This window comes from Emys orbicularis, chromosome 17 (genome assembly GCF_028017835.1).
Source record: "Emys orbicularis isolate rEmyOrb1 chromosome 17, rEmyOrb1.hap1, whole genome shotgun sequence".
Lineage (NCBI taxonomy): Eukaryota > Metazoa > Chordata > Testudines > Emydidae > Emys > Emys orbicularis.
This window is the reverse complement of record NC_088699.1, coordinates 4,583,184-4,607,884: the sequence shown is the minus strand read 5'-3', so window position 1 is coordinate 4,607,884 and position 24,701 is coordinate 4,583,184. Positions and strand designations below refer to the sequence as shown.

The 24,701-nt window shown below is 42.1% G+C and overlaps 1 protein-coding gene across 1 annotated transcript in view; it reads right to left on the bottom strand.

Moving 5' to 3' along the window:
- ULK2 (unc-51 like autophagy activating kinase 2) overlaps window positions 1-24,701 on the bottom strand; it is a 51,891-nt gene that overhangs the window by 1,986 nt on the left and 25,204 nt on the right. The window contains exons 11-26 of the mRNA XM_065418069.1: window positions 21,272-21,322; window positions 20,816-20,901; window positions 19,900-20,071; window positions 18,668-18,728; window positions 18,301-18,393; window positions 12,495-12,632; window positions 10,937-11,082; window positions 10,610-10,690; window positions 6,198-6,484; window positions 5,888-6,081; window positions 5,242-5,351; window positions 4,215-4,367; window positions 3,225-3,433; window positions 2,368-2,546; window positions 1,212-1,330; window positions 564-721 (exon numbers count right to left, since the gene is read on the bottom strand). Of these exons, the coding sequence (XP_065274141.1) occupies window positions 564-721; window positions 1,212-1,330; window positions 2,368-2,546; window positions 3,225-3,433; window positions 4,215-4,367; window positions 5,242-5,351; window positions 5,888-6,081; window positions 6,198-6,484; window positions 10,610-10,690; window positions 10,937-11,082; window positions 12,495-12,632; window positions 18,301-18,393; window positions 18,668-18,728; window positions 19,900-20,071; window positions 20,816-20,901; window positions 21,272-21,322 (2,237 nt within the window). The remainder of the gene's footprint in view (window positions 1-563; window positions 722-1,211; window positions 1,331-2,367; window positions 2,547-3,224; window positions 3,434-4,214; window positions 4,368-5,241; window positions 5,352-5,887; window positions 6,082-6,197; window positions 6,485-10,609; window positions 10,691-10,936; window positions 11,083-12,494; window positions 12,633-18,300; window positions 18,394-18,667; window positions 18,729-19,899; window positions 20,072-20,815; window positions 20,902-21,271; window positions 21,323-24,701) is intronic.

The window sequence follows — 24,701 nt, the reverse complement described above, 5'->3', positions numbered from 1 at the left end:
TGTGTTCTGTTTCTATGCTTCAGTAAGCTTTATTGTGTGATACTCCAGCGCACAGAAGCCCATCATGGAATGTATAGCTTAGCAGTGCATTTTGTAGTGTCTATATACAAAACCTGCTGATGTGTGGGAAAACCTCAGAGCAACTGTATCAGCAAGGAACTTCAGAAATGATCTGGGGGAAGATTACATCAGCCCTGGCACGAACGGGATTAAGGCCAAACATGCAGTGCTATCTGGTTAGATTAGAGAGATGTGTGAGAGGAGGTCGTGCCCATCACAAGTAAAAAGAACAGGAGTACTTGTGGCACCTTAGAGACTAACAAATTTATTAGAGCATAAGCTTTCGTGGGCTACAGCCCACTTCTTCGGATGCATCCGAAGAAGTGGGCTGTAGCCCACGAAAGCTTATGCTCTAATAAATTTGTTAGTCTCTAAGGTGCCACAAGTACTCCTGTTCTTTTTGCGGATACAGACTAACACGGCTGCTACTCTGAAACCCATCACAAGTGTTACTACTTTTACTGATCTCAATACCCTAAATGCAAGTGAAAGGAATGATTTACCATTTCCACAGCACAGTTGTAGATGAGTTTCTCTGCGGTTACACTGTTGATTTCATCTACAAATCTTTGCTTGTCAGAGAAAAAACGATTCAGCTTTTCTGTCAGCTTCTTACACATGGTGATGCAGAATTTATATCGTTCATTCAGAGTTTTGACAACTGGAGAAAGTCAGCGTTAAGAAGAGGTTAAAACATTTAAATTCAACTTTACAGGGTAGCTTTCTAATCAAGTGAGTCTGTTTATCTTTGTAGTTTTATTTTACCATCTACTGTGTCATTTTTGCTGTCGGGAAAGTATATCAAATAATTTTCACTTCATATTAATAATTACCCATTCCCTAACCACTAACAACATCTTTTTGTCATAGTAATTAAGCAATTCTGTGTCTGCAGTTCTCTCTCTCCAGAAGTACAAGTAAGCATGGTCAGTTCTGGAAAGCGCTACGATACCTCTTTGCCCAGCTGATTTAGTCGAAGTTTCCTTAGTGACTAGTACAGCTGCAGGCAGGAAAGGAGTATGGTGTCTGGCCACAGTGAGATCCTGAATGTTTCAACTTAATTCTTTCCAGTGATGGGCCAAATAAATGTCAATAATTCACAAGCCAAGGAAATGAAACTATCAGTGTCCTAAAGCAATGGCTGCATATACCTTGTTTAACAGCAGTGGATGGGTTCAGTTTTCCCGATTTGATCTGTGCTTTGGCCAGATGCAGAGAAGATGCTAGTAGCTGTGCTGCTTTCATATACAACACCAGCTGCTCTACTTGTCTGGAAAAAAATAATTTTAGCATTTCTGATTTTTAAAGATTTTCTTCTTTTTCAAATAAAGATATTCAACCCACAGCCAGACGCTCAGATATTAACCAGACACCCTCCCAATGGCTCTGCTCCCCACACTATGTGCTGGCAGGAAATAACTGTCGGGGAGTGAGGAAACAGGTGTACAAAAATGACAAAGCACCCCTGGCCCTCTGTGCAGCACTGGTTGTGAGAGAACCCATCTCTCTGGCGAGGAGAGTGTGCACATATAACCTTTGCTTTCATGTACAAAATAGAAGAAACCCAATTTGTTGTTTGTAGGTTAATTACATGAGGCCAATGTCCTTCCAGAAAGCCCCTGCTTGCACTTTTCTCTTGAGTGTCCTTACAACCACCCCTCCACCCCCCACCTAGGGGTTACTTTCAGAATTCCAACATTTGGGACCATCACACACATTAGTTCTTTTTTTTGCAGGAAGGGAGAAATGACTGAGATTTCCACTCCCATCACCAGCATGTTCACCTTATTTCTCCTCACTTCTAAAGGTTTCACATCAGGACTGAGCTGCTTCTCTGACAGAGGCTTAGATGTGACTCCCTTTGGAACGGAGTATTGCTGCTCCTGGTCAGCCAGAGATGGTTACTGACGGAGTCATGCAAAGAGCTCCCTTTTCCCCATAACTGGGGGTGTGACGACTGGAGCTCAGATTCCCAGGCATGACAAAGCGTAACACTGCTCCAGGCAGCAGCCGCCAACCTCGCCCTCCACTCATCTGACAGTTCAGAGAAAAAGAACAACCCCCCCCCCACTTTCCCTCTCCCAGAATTCCTAGTTATTCATCTGCCAGCTCATTTCAGTCTTTCCTCTGCCACTCTATGGGCCTTTTTGCTTTTCAGTTGTTAAAAAATGTTCATACTACCACCAAACGTTCCCTAAAGCAGAAAGGTCACTTCTGACAAAGTCAAAACGAGGACTGTCATGCGCAGACATATGAATTCATCTGAAATTCACTAATTCTATAACAACTACTTAGCCAAATACCTACCCCCATTCTTTGCTTAGCTGGCTTATCTGATCAACAACCACACTCTCCTGAATCTGATACAATGACACTGCAGAGGTGCACAGTTCTGGGTTTCCTCCCCGTACTGCTGTCAGGTCCAGTACACATTCTATAAATATCAGCATCATGTTCAGATGACGCAGTGTATCTGTATGTTCTCTCTGTCAGAAGGAAAAGAGAAGACAATTTAATCACAATAGGCCATGTGGCAAATACATGGCAGCTATCTGGGGAATAGTCAGCATCTCTGCAACACACACAGTATTAATACCAATAGCAGGAACTCAAGAACCCACTAGGTCAAAGGGAATCAAGATGAATTATCTTGCTTTTAAAACAAATCTAAACATATTGCAGATGTATGCTAAAACCTTGTAACAAATGCCCAAAGAGTAGGACACTGAGCTCTAAGTTTGTTGAAACCAATCTGTAGAGTGACTAAAGAACTCACAAGTGGCATGTATTATTTATTATTTTATCAGCAACCACAAGGATGCTAGACACTTGTATAGGAGAAACCAAAAGAAGTGTTCAGCTTTTATTGTAGAACATATTTGGTATCTAACAACAGAGTTGATCTAAAGCTTCAGTATTTAACGTCTGCTTTACAGACAGGCTCATTTTGTCACCTATGAAAAGACAGGAGATACAAGGAACAACTGTCAGCGAGAAAAGGACAAACAGAGAGGGAACTTTTTTCAAGCTTTGCAAAGGGATATTGTCCAGTAAAAAGGAAACTATTAAAAGCACTATTCAGGCAGATCCTCAGCCATATTTCCATCATTTCTAAGTAATCATTTATTGGCATTAAACATGACAAAACATTAATTTTTCTGTACCTCCATTAATGTTTCCTCGGGCAGTTCAGGAGCTTCAAAAGTGATAAAACCCTCTAAGCTGGGAGGTGAAGTACCATAAGACATGTACTTCAGACTTGGAGCTGCCTCTGCTCCAGGAGGAGAAGAACCCATATAAATACCGGGAGGGGAGCCCATATATACACGGCCACTAGTAGAGCAGAGAGACCCTCCAGAACTGTTTGATCCAACTATAGGAAAAATAAAACACGTTCAGTCCAACAGCTTGGTCCATCTGGCAGCTCTGGGCTAAAGTTAATATAAAGCAGAAGTCCCCACAAATTCACAAGTTTCTCGTTATGCTTTATATCGTCGGTCCAGCACCTAAGCAGCATTCCTTATTGGACAGTGAAGATTTATAAAATGGGCATTGTGAGAAGAAAAAGTGATTGGCTGACAAGGATTCTGACTGCAGGTATCCGGTCAAATTCGACAGACAGAATCAAGTTCACAAAAACACCCTTATGCAGATATGCTGGACATCCACACTTCAAATGGAAGAAGGCATTTAGCCTGTTGGCTTCTATATTTCAAAGCACATACTAAGGTGTGCTGGAATCCAGTATGCTTGCAAACCTTGTGCATTATTCCTTGCATACTGTGTAACACCAAAGGGCAGAAACAGGTTTAAAAATCTACTTTTTTATATCTTGGAACAAACAACTGTGTATGCCATCTGAACCAACTTTAGATCCCATCACAGACATGGTGTAGACTGTCACAAATGTACACTGTAGAATGCTCAACTAGCAGCTCTACCCCTCTCTTAAGGAGAGAAAAAGTCAGAAGACTTAGACTGACATTCCTCTCTAGTCCTGACTATTGTTTAACACCTGCTACAGCATTGTCCTGAGGCCCTACTGTGCCATGCACCTTACAAACACGGGCGAAGAATCAGGTCCCAGTTCTAAAGAGCTTACAAATTTAGGCATTACATTTGCCAAAGATACATTGTTTGAAGGGGTGTCTTACCTGAAGTTGTTCTAGTTCTGAGGACCATGTGGGTGCAAGTAGGAGGGGTAGCACTGTTTGGAGGGGAACCCACAGTAAACATTACTGCCCTAGAACTTGCTCCAGTTCCCATGGAAGGAGGTGCCATTGCAATTCCACAGGCCCCTGCTGGAGCTGGAATAAAAGGTTTACATGGTATGATGATACAATACACAGCACTCTGAAACAGAGCCAGACTTTGGACTAGACTGGGGAAAAATGAGGGCATCTTCGAAGTCTGACAGCAAATAATACCATATGCCACAAGTAGTGCTGGGCCACTTGGCTGAACACAAACAGAACTAAGATGCACCCTTAGCTTTCACATCCCCTTCCAAGTTCCACTTGAAACTATTTGCTCTTAGCTCTAAACTCTTCTCCTCATGGAAGAGAACTAGAGATGACTTTTGAAAACCTGGAGACAGTTCTTAGACCCTATGGAAATAGATGCTATAGAAAATAAGATAGGCAGGAAGGAGGCTGGAAAAAAAAAAAAATCAGGCCTCCATGGATAGCACCCTGGTTTCAAAAAAACATTGGGAATTCTAGCCATAAGGTTGGTACAGCATTCTCTGTTGACTAGTTTATGGAAGGCACAATCACTAGCCTTAGAAGATAAGACAAGCCAGCATGATGGAAGCTAACCTCCATGAGAAAACAAGCTGGAATAAGAAGATGGAGTTGCAACAGAGGTAGTGAAAAAAAAAACCCCAAATGAGCATACAGAGTTCTGATATTTTTATCATTAGGGCAGTTCTGGGACGCTCCTATTTGCAGACAGTGCCCAACTATATATGGTGCTTTATAAAGATATTCAACATACACATGGAGAAATCTTCTGAACAGTTTATGTTTGTGTCAAAGTATTATCAGAACCAACATGAGTGTTGGTGACACAGCAACCTCTTTAACCAGTGAGAATGTCCATAAAAACTCCTAATACTGATGGAATGATAATTTGGCTGTATGCTTTAAACTACAATAATATCTGAATGAATCTGTTCTTTACCTGTATCCATTGGTCGCTCAGCATTGAGGCTGTCTGTGCTGCCCTGATATAACTGGCCACCAAGGATAGTCTTTGCTTGCTGATCTGACAACTTCCCAGTACTGACAGATCTACACAGAAAAGCAAATGAAAATGGAAAAAATTCTCAATGTAGCCTCCTCTGTACCTCACAACTGAGGGTGGCTTTGTGGTAGATGTCACACATCTGATTTCAAGAATTCTCTGTAGTATCAACACTGGACTTAATGAAATAAAACTGACTACAATCGTGCAAAGACCCCAGAGGTTAAGACAGTATTTCAAGTTTAGCCATATTAAGTTTATCAGAATTCTGAAGTAAAAACTGGAAGGAGGCTAATGGTGGGGACTAGAACTCCAAATCTAGATGATCAAAACAAATAAAAGGGAACTTAACAGCAATACGGTGAAGCAGTCCAGGATGTCAACACTATTTTTTTTACACTGCATGTGAGGTTTCTGTGGTACACACTAACCTCCAATGTCTCCATAGCAAGAAACATCTCAAAACAAACCACAGGCTATAAATTGCACGCAACAGCACTCTGGTTTCAGAACAGCATGGCAATTCTATAGACAAGTTATGCCTACACAATGTCTGCAGTTTGTAAACAGATATGATTTCTACCTGCCAAACGGAGCCTTGCTGTGCTGTTCTACTGCCTGTTTTTCACTTCCTTGTGTCGAGTGGAAGTGCGTGAAGTCCCTTGGGTCAGTCATGTCTTTAGACTGCAATGGGACATCCGCCGAACCCTGACGACTAACCAAGGCCAGCAAGTTTGAGGATGCTTGAGTCTTAGGTATCTTGAAAGGAGCAGTTGCCTAAACAAGCATTGAATCTGGTTAGCATACAAGTGAGTACTCTCAGATGCTGAGACAGCTGTAGATAAGTACTATATCGTAACAATTTTTTTCAGACAGAATTAAGTTTAACAAACCTTAGTGGGAGAGCCAATAATTGTTGGTAATGGAGTTTTAAACAGCCAGTCTGAGCTCCTAGGTGATGATCCCATATGTTTTGTAGGTGATGTTCCCAGGCTGACTGGCCTACTTGGCTGTGGAGAGTAGCTATACCCATACCCTGCATATGATGGGCATACAGGGTCTGAATGTTGCTTTCGAAGCTTCTGTTTGTTCTGGTAGATATCTGTTAGAGTCGGGGTACTCTGCAGCCTGGCTCCCATCAAGAGGGACTGTGGTGACTGAGACTGTGGTATTGGAGAACCTGGGAAGAGGCACCAAGAAGAAAGTGTGATTCTGCTAGCAGTGGCTTCAAAACAGTCCTACAAAATATGAAACATTAAGCGATTCTGAAGTTAATCTGAAAGGACAGAGTTTTATATTGTTGTGAGATATGTTTGTTCATCAGCTGGCAGGAGGAGTGGATTCAGAATGCCAACTGCCCGAACTAAAGGCTAGACGTACATCGAGGAGTGATACACAACATGGTCAATCGTCCAAAGGGACAGGATTTCAAGGTGACAGCTGTACTGGTTGCTTCAGAATCTCTGGAGAGTTGAGCCATAATAAATGAAATGGTCAGCTCCAACAGGTACAGCACAACACGTGCTTAACTCTCAATTAAACAGCCAAGAGCCCGGATAAAAGAAAGAGTAATGGAATTACACTATTGTATATAGTATCTGAAGGGAAGATTTTTTAGGACAGTATGACTGAAGTTACTTTAAACAATGACAGTAATTACTAAAGGAAAGCTTTTCAATCATAACATTACTAAAGGTGGAAATGGGTAAGAAAAAAAGCACAGGAAGTGAGGAAGGGAACCCACCCTTCTGACTTTTTCCTATTCTGATAATCTTTTGATAATAAGTCACAAAAGGGATTTAAAGTTTTTTTGTTTTGTTTTTTTAAGTTTAATGAAACAGTCTCCAATCATAAAAGGCAACTCATCTCATGGCTTCTGCAAAGACTGCAGATACTAACAGAACAAGGTAATGCAAGGGGCCATTACTTGGATCATTTGTTTTCTACCCTCCACCAAAGGGAATATTTCTTAAAAACCCTGCGTGCCCAAAACAAGTCCACTCCTGGTCACAAATGTCAGGTTTTTCTTGTGCAAACCCAGACCAAGGAACTTTAGGACCCATTTGGTTAAATAATGAGCTTTGAGTAAGGAGTATTCTCTCAAAAGTTGCACCCACAAAGAGGTGCCCTTCCTAAAGGAGGTATTTTCTGTCTGTGCAGCTGAAGTTCCAGGTGGAGCATTAAAATGCGATGCTGTAAATTCTGTGTTCCTAATGGGAATGTAACTAGTTTGTTAATATCAAGCTTCAAACTCAAAATGGCCAGTTATCAATGCCATCGGTTATATAGATTGAAATTTGATGGCACCCTCTTATACTTCAGATGAGGTATTGCACCAAGTGAGGATTGTACATAATACTGAAGTCTCATGGTCACAGCCTTGCTGATAACACGTACCTCTTCACAATCTTCAACAACTCTGACAGTGAAGTGCTAACAATTTCACTTATCTTTAAGTCAAGTTGAAGAACTTTGAAAATACACCACAGTGGTTAATTTCTTTGCTTGTTTTCCATGCTATACTGTATAGTAACATGGCAATATATCTGTTTCTTAAGAGGAAGCCAAATCAACAGTTTTTTGAATTCAGGTTCTGTTTCATAAACCGGTGCTTCCAAAACCACTCATCTTAAACCTTCTTCCAAGTTCATTCAATGAAGTGCCTGTAACTATTTAGCCAAGTCTTTTAATTACCTTATGAGGCCTACATTTACTATAGTTAAAGTGACTGTGACCTACCTCACTTTGATTTGATTCCATTCCATTAAGCAATGACTGTTTTGGAAATAACTTGCTTGCCCACAATTCCAGAGTGCTCATGTCAGATTCTCCCTCTGAATTCTCAGCCAGCAGTTTTGATTGTTTGAAACCCCTTCGCTCTTCTGCTGGAGAGTTTAGAAACTCATCATCTGTCACTTCAGAAATCCAAGTCTCAAAGAGACATTGGCTGATGTTTTTGAATTCAAAGTTTTTAGATTCTTTTGTAAATTGCTCTCTCTCCTTTGTTGGCCAAAACAACTACGTTCAGGAGAACATTTTCAATTCCTCGGAAATGGTGGTGGTATTTCACTTTATCTCTGGGCAGCCATGATTTCCATGGGTTTTGAATTTGAATACCCATTTAAATGCTTAAGACAGATAACTGCAGTTTATGGTATTTTACAATTAAAAATACCAGAATCTTTTAATATTAAGAAGTGGTACAAGTCAAATATGAAAAGGACTTAAGCAGTTCATTAATAAGAGGTAAAAGAATTTAAACACTCAAGAGGCTATAAAAAGAGAAGAACTGAGTTGTGGCAGGGTACATGTTTAAGTGAATTTGTTGCTGGCGCGAAATTAACAGTCCTATAAACCCCTATTTAAGTCAAGAATAGATACACGTACAACTTAGGGCTTGTCTATACTTACCGTGCTGGTTCGGCGGCAGGCAATCGAACTTCTGGGTTCGATTTATCGTGTCTTGTCTGGACCCGATAAATCGAACCCAGAAGTGCTCGCCGTCGACTCTGGTAATCCTGCTCGGCGCGAGGAGTACGCGGCGTCGACGGGGGAGCCTGCCTGCTGCGTCTGGACCGCGGTAAGTTCGAACTAAGGTACGTTGACTTCAGCTACGTTATTCACGTAGCTGAAGTTGCGTACCTTAGTTTGAATTGGGGGGTTAGTGTAGACCAGGCCTTAGAAAGTGGCTTAATCATATTCTGGAGGGATCATCTTTTGAAGCAAGAGGATATTTCAGTCTGCAGACCTAGTCACATTCCTTGACCTCTGTGGAGACTGCTAATATGAATACTAACTGTGCTGGTTATTTGTGTGACATGGAACCACCGTGGACACGGAACTCATTTCACACAGGCTGAACAGTTGTCAGATATTAAAAATGTTTGGCTACTAGCTACATTTGTCTTAGAAGTGAAAGATTTCATTACCAGAGGGCAGTTTTGGGAAACAAGTTTCAAGTAAACAAAAAAATTCAACAGCATATCTTAACATTTAAACATCTTACCTACCGCATAAGAGATTTAGATTAAATCTCAGGAAAAACTTCGTAACTCTAAGAACAGTAGGACAATGCAGCAGACTGCCTAGGGAGGCTGTGGATGCTCCTTCACTGGAGGATTTCAAAAAGAGGCTGGATAGCCATCTTTCTTGGATGGTTTAGACACAACAAATCCTGCATATTGGCAGCGGGTTAGACTAGATCAGGGGTTCTCAACTTTTTTCTTTCTGAGGCCAACCCCAACATGCTATAAAAACTCCATGGCCCACCTGTGCCACAACTATATAAAAGCCAGGGCAATTGCCTGGGGCCACAGGGGTCCACACAAAGCTGTGTTGCTCAGGCTTCAGCTTCAGCCCCAGGTGGCCAGGCTCCAGGCCACAGGCTTCAGCCTATGCAGTGAGGCTTCGGCTCTCTGCCTCGGGCCCCAGCAAGTCTAACACTGGTCCTACTTGCCAGATCCTCTGAAACCGGCTCGCGGCCCCCAAGGGGGCCACAGACCCCTGGTTGAGAACCGCTGGACTAGATAACCCTTGGAGTCCCTTCTAATCCTATGGTTCTATTTCAGAATAAGATACCTAACATTTTAGATAGTTCAGACATAAGTGCCCCTTGAGCAGGAGAGAAATGGACCAACACTGGTGGCAAAGTCACTATTTAAACCTCAGTTAGAAATGGTGTAGTGTGTTCTTCTGAGCAATTCTTCTGTATCCCTTCTGAGTAGTCCTTCCAGTAGGACCCATCTTAAATAGTATCAAATAAAGCATCATGAATCCCTATCTCCTCCTTCCTCAGTTTGCTGCCTGCAGGCCCTAATGGTTTATGATGAACTAAGTTTATTGAATGCCTAGCAACATTAACGTCAGACACTAGTCAGTTCCCTGAGGGAATGAGGATGGGAATGTTGAACACAGACACTAATATTTCTTGCTGTCATTTCTCACGACATGCTGATCTATCACAACCACATTTCAAGAAGTGTTACTTCTGTTACTGATTATATTCCAAATTCATTTCCATCCTTGGTTAATAACCTGCAGGGGACCAGAATAAAGAGCGGTTCTTTAATATTGTGAACTACAGAGACGAGTCAATTTCTTATGGTCTTGCGGATGGACTACAGGGATGGAGATTGGTGACGTAGGTACTTGTTCTAAATCCTACCAACTTACGCTGGAACCTTTGGTAAGCCACTTGGGGGTAATGGAGGCACAGAAAGGCTGTCTATAAAGTGGGACTAAAACCCAACTTCATCCAGTGCTTTCAGGTCTATAGTGAAATGGAACTTGGCCTAATGCCACTCACCTGAGGCGTTTCTACTCCTTGATTCATGCCCTTGAGGTTGACCACAGCAACAGTGCCCAAGCTGCTCAGGTATGGTTCCAACTAAGCAAATTAAAAGCAAGAATATAAGTTTACATTTCTACCTTACTGATGAAGGAAGGACAACAGTATGAGAACAACAGACTGCAGGCTTCTTTTCAACGTGCTTTCTTCAAACAATCACTTAACATGAGCCACTTTTGCAAATGAAATCTAAATGGACAAGATTTGAATTTACCAGATACTCTCATGTCAAAGTTATTATTCCTGATATACCTCCCTTCATTATCTACCGATTTGTGAGCTTACCTAAGGGCGAAGGAGAATACGGTCTCGAAGACCCTGTGGACAGCCTGCGTCCAACACCTTGCGCAGTGTCTGCTGGTACTGGTGAACAGGAGCCCATCTTCAGAAAGCCCATGGGGCTGGTATTAGACCGCCTCACCACTGCAGATCTAAAAAGATCAAACCCAAAACAAACTCTTGACGTTTTAGGGAAGCATATGAAATTGATGCTTATCCAAATATGATTTTAATGAGCCTTAAACTGAACCCTCCACTGCAAACATAAGCAGCATTTTATATCCTTTGGTCACAAAGTGGAATCACAACTTTTGATGCTGCTGTAATATATCACAAATTAGAAGTCATTTACCACAAATGTTCCCAACCTTTAGACAACTCATTTTACCAGTTCAGACACTAGTTGTAATAGCCTGTGCAATTAAGCCCACAACAGAGCATGGACCCCTGTGAACTCCCATCGCTGCATGCACAATTGAGTGGGAAAGCAGGCAACAGCAACAGACTCCAACACAAATGCTGATCATTAAGGCAGAAAAAGGGAGCTTAGAATATACCCATCAGAAGAGTTTGAAGTACTGGACCTGGTATGCGGATCAGCTGTTGGGAACAAGTTATTAAAAACAAAGTAAGGCCCTTGCCAAACTGCAGCAGTATAGCCTCAAAATTAGAAATCATGAAAAATCCAGATAACTATAAAAAGAAAACTAGGTTGCAAGTTATCGGTCTCTTGAACCTAATGTTCTGGGCTCCAGTGGGTACCGAAATAAGATAAATGGGCTGGGAGGCTGGAGATCCCATCCTCACATTGCAAATAGTCCTTACGCATGTGGTGGGGTTAGTCAGCCAACAAGAAGCAGAGCAATCTGTTGTCAGAGGACCAGAAAGGAAGAAGCTGAGAAGGGAAGGTCTCTGGCAGCATTTACCTTACTCAAAGAAAAGTAGTGTAGTAAACCTTTTGAAAGGGGGGGCAGTTTCTGTCCCACTCCCAAGGCTCTATAGAATACTGTACAGGACAAAGAGTGAAAGTTTGGGAGTGGACCAGGAAGCAGCAAGTCTAGTTCACAAGAAGAGCTTTTTATTATTATGAAGCGCCAATTAACAACTCACATACCATAATCTGTCCCTTGATGGTCTAATAAAACAATGCATGCATTCATCCTATCATTAACGTGTGAAATAAGAACAGAAGAACTTATTACTGACATTTCAGTGCATGTCATAATGCTATAGAACATACAAAGAAGAGAGCAAGAATTCATCCTTTTACTTCTTTGGGCAACATTTTAGAATGGAAAAACCAAGTATATTCTAGGGCTTCTCTACTTCTCTTTTACTGAAAAATTCACTACACTGCCAGCCATCTAACTGCAGATTGTGATGAACTAATACGTTGTACTCATTCTAAAATCTGTTTTGAATTATTCCGTGCAAAACATTTAAACTCTTCGTATAATTCAGCTTACACAAATGTAACTCTGGCAGTAATTTACTATGCAAGAAAGCAGGCCATCTTTCAGTGTATAAACACAAAGGAAGGCCACGAGAAAAAGGAATAACTCACCTCGGTGATCCATGGGGGTTTGACACAGGGCTGGCAGTAGATGTGAGATTCTGCTCTATACGCTGATAATTCCGCAACTGAGTGGGAACCGGAATAGGTGCCGTTTCGCTGCGTGGGGACACTGAAGGCTGACATTGTCTGAAGTTGGAAGGTATTGAGAGAGGAAATGACTGCTGGTAAGTGGGTCTCTTGCTAATTTGTACCATTGTCAGAATTTAAAGAAAATCCCAGAAACAGGCAAATAAACTCCAGTTTTGCAGAACTTGTAGACAACACAGTCTGCAGTTTATCCAAGTTTGGCTCAATCACTTACAAAGCAAGATCAAGACCAGTTTGCCACTAATGAGCTTTTCTTACACTGGCCTTCTGAGTGCAGAGAACTGCCACACTAACCGGTAGAATCAATCCTGCAGCACAGTCTGCAGATCAGCAGAACTCCATTCCTCCCAGTCAGACTCCTCTGTTCACTACCTTTCAAAACAAAGTGGTTCTAGGAAAACCCACGGTGTAAAGAACAGGACGTTCAAGAGCAAAATTGACTGGAATGTTTACAAAAGCGACTAAGGCACAATCAGAGATTTCCCAAGAGACATTGTGTATTCATAAAAAGAAAACAGGTTACGTAATCAACTCCTACGTGCACAAAGTGACCAAAACACACCTGAACACTAAACCATTTCATCAAGCTGCAGATGAGTTTTATGTACTTCAGCTAATAAGTGTCAGTGACTTATCTCTCAAAGTTCGTTTTGATAAGTGGATCAACTTTCTCCATGATAAGAATTTAACCAGCTATCACCACTTTCAAGTAAAAACATAACAAGCACATTTTCCAATTAACGGATTCCTCCAAGGAAGACAAGGTATCCTATCTGGTCCCTCATACAAACTACCAACCTCAGAGAGAAAAAAATTATCGGAAGGATTGCAATCAAACCATTTTTACAAGCATTGTGTGATTGATATTTAATTTCAATCATTTTCTAATTTATAATGCATTAGTTTATATTAAAAATCGATTCATAGCTTTTCTTCTATCCAGGACAAAGGTGACTTGTGAATACACAATATAAAACCTGTTCAAGTTTGTTTTGTCTTTTTAAAATAAGACCCAGTGAGATTTGTCTGTCCTTTTTAAGGTCTTTTTTTCTGTCTTAGATGCGGTCTCCCTCCTGTCCCCCATGGCTCTCTCATGCTTCCCCTTGGATAACTAGTGTGTAAAACATGCCAGCCTTTATTAGGTATTCTGCTTCAGCAGATGAAGACAAACTACCTAAATGCACCAAATTTTATGTAGCATCTTGAAGGATGTCCTCCATTCCCCAAAAAACCCAATGCTTTCACGCTGATGAAGGAAGCACTGGTGATTCTAGACTAATGACTCTCACACTTCACTGAATTTTACTAACAGCAAACCAAACCACAGTACAGGAGAAAAGCATAGGGTTATTCAGCTGTTGGGGAAATTGATACATATATGCCAAACATAACAGTATTTTTCTAGAATGTACTTCCTTTGGTTAACCCTATTGCCAAAGCAATACTCCTACTCTTTTCTGATATTGGTTTCTCACCTTTATAAACTGAAATCCCTCGGCAAGTTTTATATACCAAGAAACTGAAAATCCAGCAGATTACTTCACATACTGGTACTAGTCCTGCGTCCCATACGGCTCATAACATTTCTTTCCAGAAGCCAGCTACAGACAACTGAATGACAAACTCCACACAGATACTGAAGATTGGGAGAAAGAACCACCTCAGTGTAATCGCAAAAAAGCACAGACTATAAGGACCAATTCTTCTAACCTTGGCTTTAACCCCAAGGGTACCTTCATGATCATGTGCCCAAAAATCAGCCTCAGCCTACCTCACCCCTAAAGAAGCAGAAGAGAACCCTTGCTGGTAATCTAGCCTGTGAGCTGCGGTGGGAGCAACAGGGGCATAGTTGGGCCCACAAAGGAACTTTAGAGAAGGTACTGAGAAGGGAAAGAACGCAACAGTGTGAAGCAAAAGGAAGGGGGAAGTAGCAAACAGAGGAACGGAATAGAAGGCAAACTGGAAGGAGGAAAGGACATCCGTGCACTCCTGTGTGGAAGCTAACTCTAATCAGACAGCAAGGGTCCTCCTGAAGTAGTCAATTTCAAAAGAATTTAGAACTATTTTCGTCTTCCAGATGAACCTTCTGTTCCCTCCCTCCACAGTTAGATTTGAGCTATTCCACCACGCATGTTCTGGTCTAATGAGATGCTCCTTCAAGGAGCTGCAGAAAACCACTGGAAGAAACACTCAGTGATGGGACAGAGGAGCAGCCAGTCAGCATAAAAGAAAGCTGAGAGCCGCAAGCAGGCAGAAGTGCCAAGTCATCTATTATTCAGAAAGAAATTCACTCTCTCAGGGGAAGGAAGTGGCAGACAAAAGTAGACAAAAAGCAACAATTTTTCCTACCCACCTTGCTAAAGCTGAAGGAAATGAGCAGTCACTGCAACCACTGCCTGGCTTTGGTTCTATTGAAATCTGGATTCTTGATATTATTTTGAAACAGCTGCATTCATTACTTTGCCGTTCCATTATATGAAATACTGCTTCCTTATACAGCACTGAATTCCCATTCACTAAACCTTTTAAGGATCTCATGACTTGCTTTACTCAGAGGCTAGATCTACACTGGGGGGGATCGATTTAAGATACGCAAATTCAGCTACGCGAATAGCGTAGCTGAATTCGACATATCCGAGCCGACTTACCCCGCTGTGAGGACGGCGGCAAATCGCCCGCCGCGGCTCCCCCGTCAACAGCACTTACTCCTACCCACGCTGGTGGAGTACGTGCGTCGATTCGGGGATCGATTGTCGCGTCCCGACGAGATGCAATAATTAGATCCCCGAGAGATCGATTTCTACCCGCCGATCCAGGCTGGTAGTGAAGACAAGCCCAGTCTAACACAGTGAGGCAAAACAAATGGATAAAACTGTTGTGAAAATATCTCCTAACATAACATGATCTACAACTCCCCTGGGGATGGTGCTTCCTTAATGATAGAGAGCAGTGCCTCTTCTTGCTGCTATTCAGTGACTAGAAACTGTTGTTAATTCAGGAGTCGTTGTGAGCACATTTGAGCAGATAATACTATGTCAACAGCTTTCTGGCAGTCTCATCGGGCTGCAGAACTCCAGCTCATATTTATAGAAGTTTCTCAGCTTTGCAACAATTAAGATATTCTGCACCTCATCCGCTGCAGTGGTGAATCTGCCAAAAGACAGTAATGAAACCACAGCTTTAAGGGCCACATGCTGAATGTAAGGGCCTAAAGCTTCCGTGCATAGAGGGCAGGCTGTACACAGAATCTGTACAAAGGCATCCAGTAGCATGATGGGGGAATGCCAAGAAGCGGATGCCCTACGTCTAAATTCCAAGCGCAGGGGGAGCAGCAGTTACTATATCTGTAGCAGTAGCAGGGGGTGGTGGCTATGCAGACACTTCAGGTCATGCTGCTGGGTTGGGTGAAGTTCTCTCCCCACCTGATCTCACTCCCTCTTAGTTATGTGCAAAGCTCATTTACTTGGACTTTGTACAGCAAGTTCTTCATTTCGCCCTAAAAAAAGTGAGTTGCCCGTTTTTCATCTCCTGAATACTAACTACAAAGTAATTTAAAGTCAACGTTGTGACCTATTTCCCTGCTCGTTGTTTCATTGAAGAAACATACAGCTGTTCTTGGGAGGGTAGTGGAAGCCTACACCCAAAGTCCAACCCTGGGTATGATTCATACAGTTACACAGTTTAGTAAAATTAATTTAACCAATCAGAAAAAAAAATCATTTCTCCATAGGACTTAATTATACTTGGTGAAAAATTCGTAATTAACTTTAAACTAATATTTCCCAGCTTGAAAAACAAAATCGCCTTGTAGTTTGAACTGTATAAAACCAAAATATCATAACCATCAGTAATACACACACACTACTTTTTCAACAAACTACATCCAAAGCAGCTCAATATTCTTAACCAGTTTGGCTGTTAGGTCACCTGATACCAGGTCACCTATAGTAACCAGACCTAGTCATTCAAAATTTGATCAAGCAGTAATTAAAAAACCTGTAGTTGGAATACCAAACACCTGTTCCTAGCCAGCACAAATAAGTGGCTCTCTGACATTACCAATTTGGAAATGCACCTAAAATACTTTTCATAACTTCAATTAACATTAACTTTGACTTTAATTTAGAGCATAAAGAGGCTATTAGAATATACTTACAATATTTTGCATGCAAGGCAACTCGGACCTAAAAGCCATTAAAAAAATCAGCTATTCTGTTTCTCTGCCCTTAATAGGTATAAGCTCCACCTTTCATATTTAGCAGCCCATATGTTAGCAAATTTTGCAAACTGCTTTGTGATCAGCACAAAGTGATAAACTTCTCTTCTTATGACAAGCATTTCTAAACAAAAAAAAATGCAGTATCATTTTCCTGTAACATTAGCATAAGCCAAGGAAACAGTCAATATCTGCAGTCACTATTTGGATAATCATCCACTTTTTTTGGGGGGGGGGAGGGATAGCTCAGTGGTTTGAGCATTGGCCTGCTAAACCCAGGGTTGTGAGTTCAATCCTTGAGGGGGCCACTTAGGGATCTGGGGCAAAATCAGTACTTGGTCCTGCTAGTGAAGGCAGGGGGCTGGACTCGATGACCTTTCAAGGTCCCTTCCAGTTCTAGGAGGTAGGATATCTCCATTAATTTATTATTTTTTTATTTATTTATTTATTTTCCCTTGTATCAAAAATAGGGTTATGAAATGCATTATTTCATCAAATGACAAAATTTAATTCTCCTGTTTAGATACTAATAGAAGCAGGGGTACACATGACGTTTTCCAAATGTCACCAAGTCAAAAAAAAAAATTAATTGCTGTTTGTCAACATCATCATCTGACAAGCTGTACCCAGAACTTTGTCTTCAGTTACAGTCGGAGGGAAGTGTTTTGAACATTTAAGTAAGGTATATTGCAAAGCAGAATTCCACATACAGAAAAAGGGATTGTAAACCATCTTCTCCTTACAGATAGCTTATCAACACAGATTTCCAAGGTACTGAAGGATGTTGGTGGATCACTAACAATTAAAAACTCTAATGCACGCTAGTATGTCTGAAAAGCCAATGTGCTATCAGCATACCAGAGAGACAAGGTGGATGAGGTAATACCTTTTATTGGACCAACTTCTGTTGGACCAACTTCTGGTGGTGAAAAGAGACAAGCTTTCAAACTACAGAGTTCTTCCTCATGTCTGTGTAGCTCAAAAGCTTGTCCCTTTCACCACCAGAAGTTGATCCAATAAAATATATTACCTCACCCACCTTGTGTCTCTCATATCCTGGGACCAATACTGCACACATCAGTGTACCAGTTTATCAACATTTAACTGCAACAGCCTCCCTTTTTATAGCTCAATAGCTGCTTTTAATGTCCTGTATCCCTAACTGGAGATCGGTGTGGTTTACTACGTAATGCTAATCAGACATGTAGACCCCTTCTCTGGAGGGCTGTGCCTGGACACCTAATGCTGCTGGTGACATTCAGAATTAATCAAAAAGCCAAACACAAATTCTTTCTTAATTGGGTGCATCTGAGCCAGAAGCTAATTGAGCAACCTTCTACCACTAAAACAGTTAACAGCAAATACTAAAGAAAGATCTTAGATAGTAGCACTATCCTAAATGAGTTTCCAGTAAGCAACAGAAGTAAAAAAACAAACTCTACAGCAACAGAGAAATCATTAAAAAGATGGGAGAGCAACTCAATAACATACCTGTTAGCTGAACCAGAAGAACTACTTCGGGTGGAGCTTGAGGATGGTTTCTGTAAAGTTCCTGAGCTTCCAGAAATGGTTAATGGTGACTGCCTGTTAAAACAAGAAGCCACAAACACTGTCACAGAATATGAAGAACTATCTGTAAAAAGAAAAAAACATTTAGTTCTCTGTAGAACTTGCTGATTTCGAGCTATTTAAATAGTCATACTGTGTTCTACTGGGAATATTCATCTTCCAGTGGAAAGTCCACACTTAGCAATGTAAAATTAAACCAGTCACTGCCAAAATCCAACAACTGTAAAGCTGTGCTACAACATCAGTTTTAGACTATGAAACTTAGTTCGATAAAACCCAGCACATATACCCTCCACACATCATGAAGTCGCTTGAAGCCCGTCTGCCAGCTGCTCCCAATGGCATATCATCTACAGAAAAAGGCAGAGAACAAATTGAAACCAACATAATTTAGTCAAGGCCTGAAGTTGTATCTTCAATATTCTTGCTTATATGAAATCCTTTTAATGTCTATTATACTTTACATACATGCAAACTAAGAAACTTTATCGCCATATTAGCAGCAAGAAATAATATGAACTGCTTCACAGATGATTTCACAAAAGATATCCCAAATCTAACCCAAACTTAAACTATTACACAGAAAGTGGTTCTGTAACAGACTGTTTTTGAAAAGTAATATCAGAAAGATTTTATTCCCAAATTATCCTAATATTTAAGGAAAAGTATAACTAGTTACGGTATAGCATATCAGCACTGCGAAACCTACACCACTCATCTCCAGAAACTCCTTGGAACACAAAACAACTTAACTGACCCAAAGATACTGCACAACATTTTTTTAAAACGGAGACATTTGCAGTGGCATGGGGAAAGCAGGTGATTAAAACAAAAACACTAAACATCCATGGCTTATGTTGCCATTATGCAAGTTTAACAAAAATGAAAACACTGAGTACCACGAAACACAATGTACACTATAAGCCTTGTGTGAAACTGTGTGGTTGTGAAGTCTAGTCTTTCATTGTTTCTTAGCTTGAGATAGTAAGTTGCTGCAGATGGAAGAAAGGCAAGAAACTGAACCTTATAAGCTTGACTGGCAATGTTTAGCTGGTCTATGAGTCACATGCTACAGCATGTCCACCCTCAACTGCTAGGACACCTAATGATTCTATGCATCCCTTATTCACAATGGGCTTATTTTTTTCCCAGTGTTAATAAATCAGAATTCTCTATGAATTAAAGGACCCTGATTTCAACCACATACCATCATTGCCCTTAGGCACTCTGATAAGCAGCACAGAATAAAAGCTAGGATACTGGGGTATGTGCACAGAAACTAACCCTTCTACCTCTGGTGCACCCCCAATCCTCACTCTTTTACAATGATGAAATACATTCTGCAATACATAGAAGGGTATTCATTGGAAAGAAAGCACAATAAAATATCAAGAAACAAGCTCCCAATATAAATTAAAATAGATTTGGAGAAAATAAGAGCAACCAACAATAGGATACAAAAATATTTTTAAAAAGAGTGTGAGAAGTGTTCTTAAGCATCAAAATAAAGAAGATTCTTACATGAGTGATCTGAAGAGATGTTGTGTGGAACCAGAACAAAATCATCTGTGTCACAAGAAGAGTTCTTGCTACTGGTGCTGGCAGAATCTTTGGATACCTGAAGATAGTTAGGAGGACCCAATGGTGGGGAAGACAAGTTGTCTTCTTGAATATGCTGCATGTCTGGCAAGGACTGAAGAAAAAGTGAGAATCATAAGTCCAAATGGTTCACTATGCAGGATCTCCCTTTAGAGGGCAGGCTCACAATACAATAGGATGAATGCTACCCTGCGCTTAGCTAGCTGGAAAGAATATAGGGAACAAAAGTAAAGGTAAAAAATATATGCATTTAAATTATAAAAATTCTCCAAAGTCTTTTAAAAATACTAATTTTAATTTGAATTGTGAGACCCTTTTCAGATGGCAAGGAACCTTATTACTAAATATGTATGTAAAGAAAACCTTTTTTGAAAGATATATTGAAGCCAACTTAGGTGTCATTTCAGATGGACAATTTCATATTCAGATAGGTAATGGGTACTGACTCTGAAGTTATTCATTCGATCAGCATTCTTCATGGACCAGGAAGAGACAGTGGCACTTACCTAGTAAGAGCCCAGAAAGAGGCTATCCAAGGATTACCTGGGAAGCTCATTCACGGTGTTGGAATTCACACCAGCACAACTAATGATCTGGCAAAGTCTTTTATAAAAAAGCAGGAAGAATGGGAAAGGATTGAAAACCTTTATAAAACTGCTGCACTAAAAGACAGCCGTACTGCTTGCTCTGCCTTTTTTTAAGGTAACTGTTTAGATGATCAGAGCTAAAATTAAAAAACAAGTTAGAGGAGATTTGACAATTTCTGCCCACATATAACAGCAAACGGAGGAATATATTTTTGACAAGGGTTATTCTGGAAGCAAAACAGAGAACTTACAGGAGGAGAAGCAAAACGACAAGGAGAACTACCACAGGAGCTGCCAGATATTGAGCCTGCATATGTGGGCACTGGCACAGGGCAAGCTGGAGGAGGAAGAGAGGATTGAGATTTGAGATGAATTTTCAAACAAATGAACTGACACAATGCAATGATTTCCTCACTGCTGACTTTAATTTATAAACACTTCCAGAGCTTTAAGTACACAGCATGTCCTTGGAAAATGCATTCACACAATGCTACTTAAGACCAGCTGAAATGCCTAAGAAATGCATAAATGGCAACTACATTTCAACCAAACATGACACTCAAAGATTTCACAGTTTTTTTTAACTAACACTGGAGCATGACTGCTGATCTGTGGAAGATGTTTCAGAAAGAATATGCTACTCAATAGTATAATTTTTTCTAATATGCCTCACTGATGAGAATAAGTGGAAAAATGCAACTACTTACACTTTTTGACTGTTGAAACCTGATCAAGGAAAGGGTGGTTGAAGAACGCTTCTGCAAAACAAAAGGTGAGAACAAATGTGCGTCAACCTACAAACCATATTAGAATCTGCATTATAGCATACAAGGAAATAAGTGGTTACCCTTCCACAGAATCAATACTTCACATCCAGAGGCTGAAGCGCTTATAAAAGATTAAAGTCTTCCAGGTTATTTGTTGCTATTACACTTGGAAAGGAAATACAGTCAATAGCTTTAAAGAAGTGGCTTGCACGAGAATCAGACTGGACGTTTAAGGGACATTTTATGACTCAATGTTAGGGTCATAAATAGGGTTACCATACGTCCGGATTTTCCCGGACATGTCCGGCTTTTTGGTCCTCAAATCCCCGTCCGGGAGGAATTTCCAAAAAGTGGGACATGTTCGGGAAAATAGGGAGGCATGGTAAGGGGACCGCCTCCTCCCCGGGCTCCAACTTTCCCGGCTCCCGCCGCTCTCCCCAGCGCAGCAGCAGCTGGAGCCCTGGAGGAGGCGGCTGCGAGCTCGGATGCTGCCGCCGGCCGGCACCGCTCGGCCAGAACCAGGGCCCGAGCCGAGCCAGGTCGGAGCCGCTGGGACCGGGGCTGGAGGTGCTCGGCCGCCGGCCAGGGCCAGGCCGGAGCCGCTCGGCTGGAACCGGGGCCCGAGCTGGGCCGGAGCCGCTGGAACCGGGGCTAGGGGTGCTCGGCCGCCGGCTGGTGCCGCTCGGCCAGGGCCGGAGCTGCTCGGCTGGGGCCGGGGGTGCTCGGCCACCGGCCGGGCCGGAGCTGCTCGGCTGGAACTGGGGCCCGAGCTGAGCCAGGCTGGAGCAGCTGGGGCTGGGGGTGCTTGGCCGCCGCCGCTCTGCCAGGGCCAGGTCCGGGCCGGAGCCGAGCTGGAGTCGCTAGTGCCGGGGCCGGGGGTGTTCAGCCGGGGCCACTCAGCTGGGGCCAGGGCCGGGCTGGAGCCGCTCGGCCGGAACCGGGGCCGGTGCCCCAGGGCCCGAGCCGAGCCAGGCCGGAGACGCCGGGCCAGAGTCGAGCCAGGCCGGAGACGCCGGGCCAGAGCCTCTTGGCCGGCCCGCCGGAGGGAGCCGCTCGGCCGGGGGGGCCGGACTGGGCCGTGCCTCCTCGCACTCCCCCCCGCCGCCCCAGCTTACCTGCTGCCTGCCTGCCTGTTTCAGGCTTCCCGCGAACATTTGATTCGCGGGAAGCAGGGGAGGGGGAGGAACACGGGGGCGGAGTGTTCAGGGGAGGGGGCGGAGACGTTGGGGAAGGAGCGGAGTTGGGGCGGAGCCAGGGCAGGGAAGGGGCGGAGTTGGGGCGGGGGCGGGGCCCCTTGGAGTGTCCTCTTTTTCCAGGACTGCAATATGGTAACCCTAGTCATAAATAACCAATATGTACAAATGGGCAATGTTTGCACAGTCACTAGCAGATGGGGTTCAGTAACCCTACAATAATTCAGTTCCATGTTGCTTATCAGAATGGGAAGCTCCCTTACCTCTGGCACCACTAAGTGCTCCCCCTTTTGCAAACCCTCATGTTGTGGCCAGCGACTGAATCAAATTAATTTTGAACTCATCAGTGCTACTGCACAGCAGCATGAGGCATTCTCCCTTCCACTCCCCAAGGGGCAGAGCACGCTGCCTCTGTAGCTGGTTTCACAGTTTAAAGCGGAATTAACTTAATTTTTCTCAACAATTTGTGCAACGAACTTGAGCAATTCATTGGTTATTGCTTCAACAACAGAAATATTTGAATGTGTCATTAGTAACTGGGTACATCGAGATATGTTTAATTGCTTTGGCACATCCAGTTTGGTAGCACTTTATAGTTCCAGAAGAGACGGGCAGCTAATTAGACAGGGAAAATGAATCAACTAAGCAAGACAGTCCTAGATCTTTGTGAGCTTACAATTTGCTTAGAACAATTAAGAAGGAAAAACACAACAATGCTGCTCATTAGACTTAAGCAAGTCTCTCTTTCTGCAGCAGCACTTTCTTCAAAAGCCCAATAGGAGGAAGTGAGCATAGTTGCTTAATACTGGCAATCTAATGATTAACTTTATCTGAGGATGAGGTGTTCCTGAAGTTGGGTACAACACCTGTTGTTCCAATCTGTTCTGCTGTGATAGGCAGGATTTCAAATGCTGTTTATATTTTAGCAAAACACAAGCAATTCAAATGATCACTCTTCATTCATTTATTAATCATTCCTACCATATTTAATGCACCCCCCTTTAAAGTCCTTTCTTGGCTGTCAGTGAGCTGAGAAAGACCCCACCCCTGCAGCAAAGGGAGACATGGGACTCTCACCACAAACAGTTCAATGCTCCTTTAACAGCACCGGGGGAACAGCTCCGTGTTCCAGGTCCCTCAAATGTGTTTCAGCAATCACTGCCAGCCACTATGCCCAGAGTGGAGTGAAAAGTCAAGTGAAGCACCCACTACAACAGGGCTTCCCTATCTGATATCAGATGGCCCCCCAAAAACCCAAATCAAAAGTAAGGCGTTAGGTGACAGCTAAGTTATATGCTCACTTTGGCTAGTACTGGTTGCATTTCATTAATCAATTCAATAACTCATCTGTATCAGAATATCTGATTGGGAAGAAGATTTATAACTTTGCTGTAGATTAGTTATGCATTGTTACTTATTGGTATAATAAAAATCAGCATTTGTGACGTGTTGACTTCTCTCTTAATCCATGTAAATTTACAAATCAACTTCTTCTGAAACAGTCAATATAGTATGTGGTATTTTATCCAGATTTTGCTAAGGGCCAGATTCTGCAAAACTTCCTACTAGGTGCAGCACTTTCTATAAATACTGTTACTGATTTCAACAAGACTAATCACTGTAGTAAAAAACTGCAGGATCAGGCACTTAGCTATTCTGTTATTGATTTTTTGGTCTGAATTAGGTAAAATGCATTTTTGTTTTTTGAGATATCCTGCAAGAACTCCAACAGTGGAACACAGCAAGAATTAAAAATATTCTTATATGAAGAAAGCCTTAAGAATCTAGTGAAGAATTCAAAAGCCTATTGTGAATATTCGACTTCCCAGCCTCCTCATTGCATATACACAGGAACGACACAGGCCAAATTGTGACTCAATTTCTATATTTGCATAAATGATATACAATACCTAGGCTTGCGTGTGCAGTTAAGTTGTGATGGCACAGTTCCACAAGCAGAATCCACAAAGTTGTATTTATTGTGTAGGGAGCAAGCAGCACATAAAGCATTCAGATTTTACAAGCTCACAGCCATGTCTATTACATTTCTGACTGGATTATTTTCTGCTCTTCCTATGCTTTTAACAGTCATTGGTAATTCTCTACTAGCACTAATTCTGAGCATAAGAAAAATATAGAAATCTGTAAACAAATCATCCCAGGCATAATAGATACTT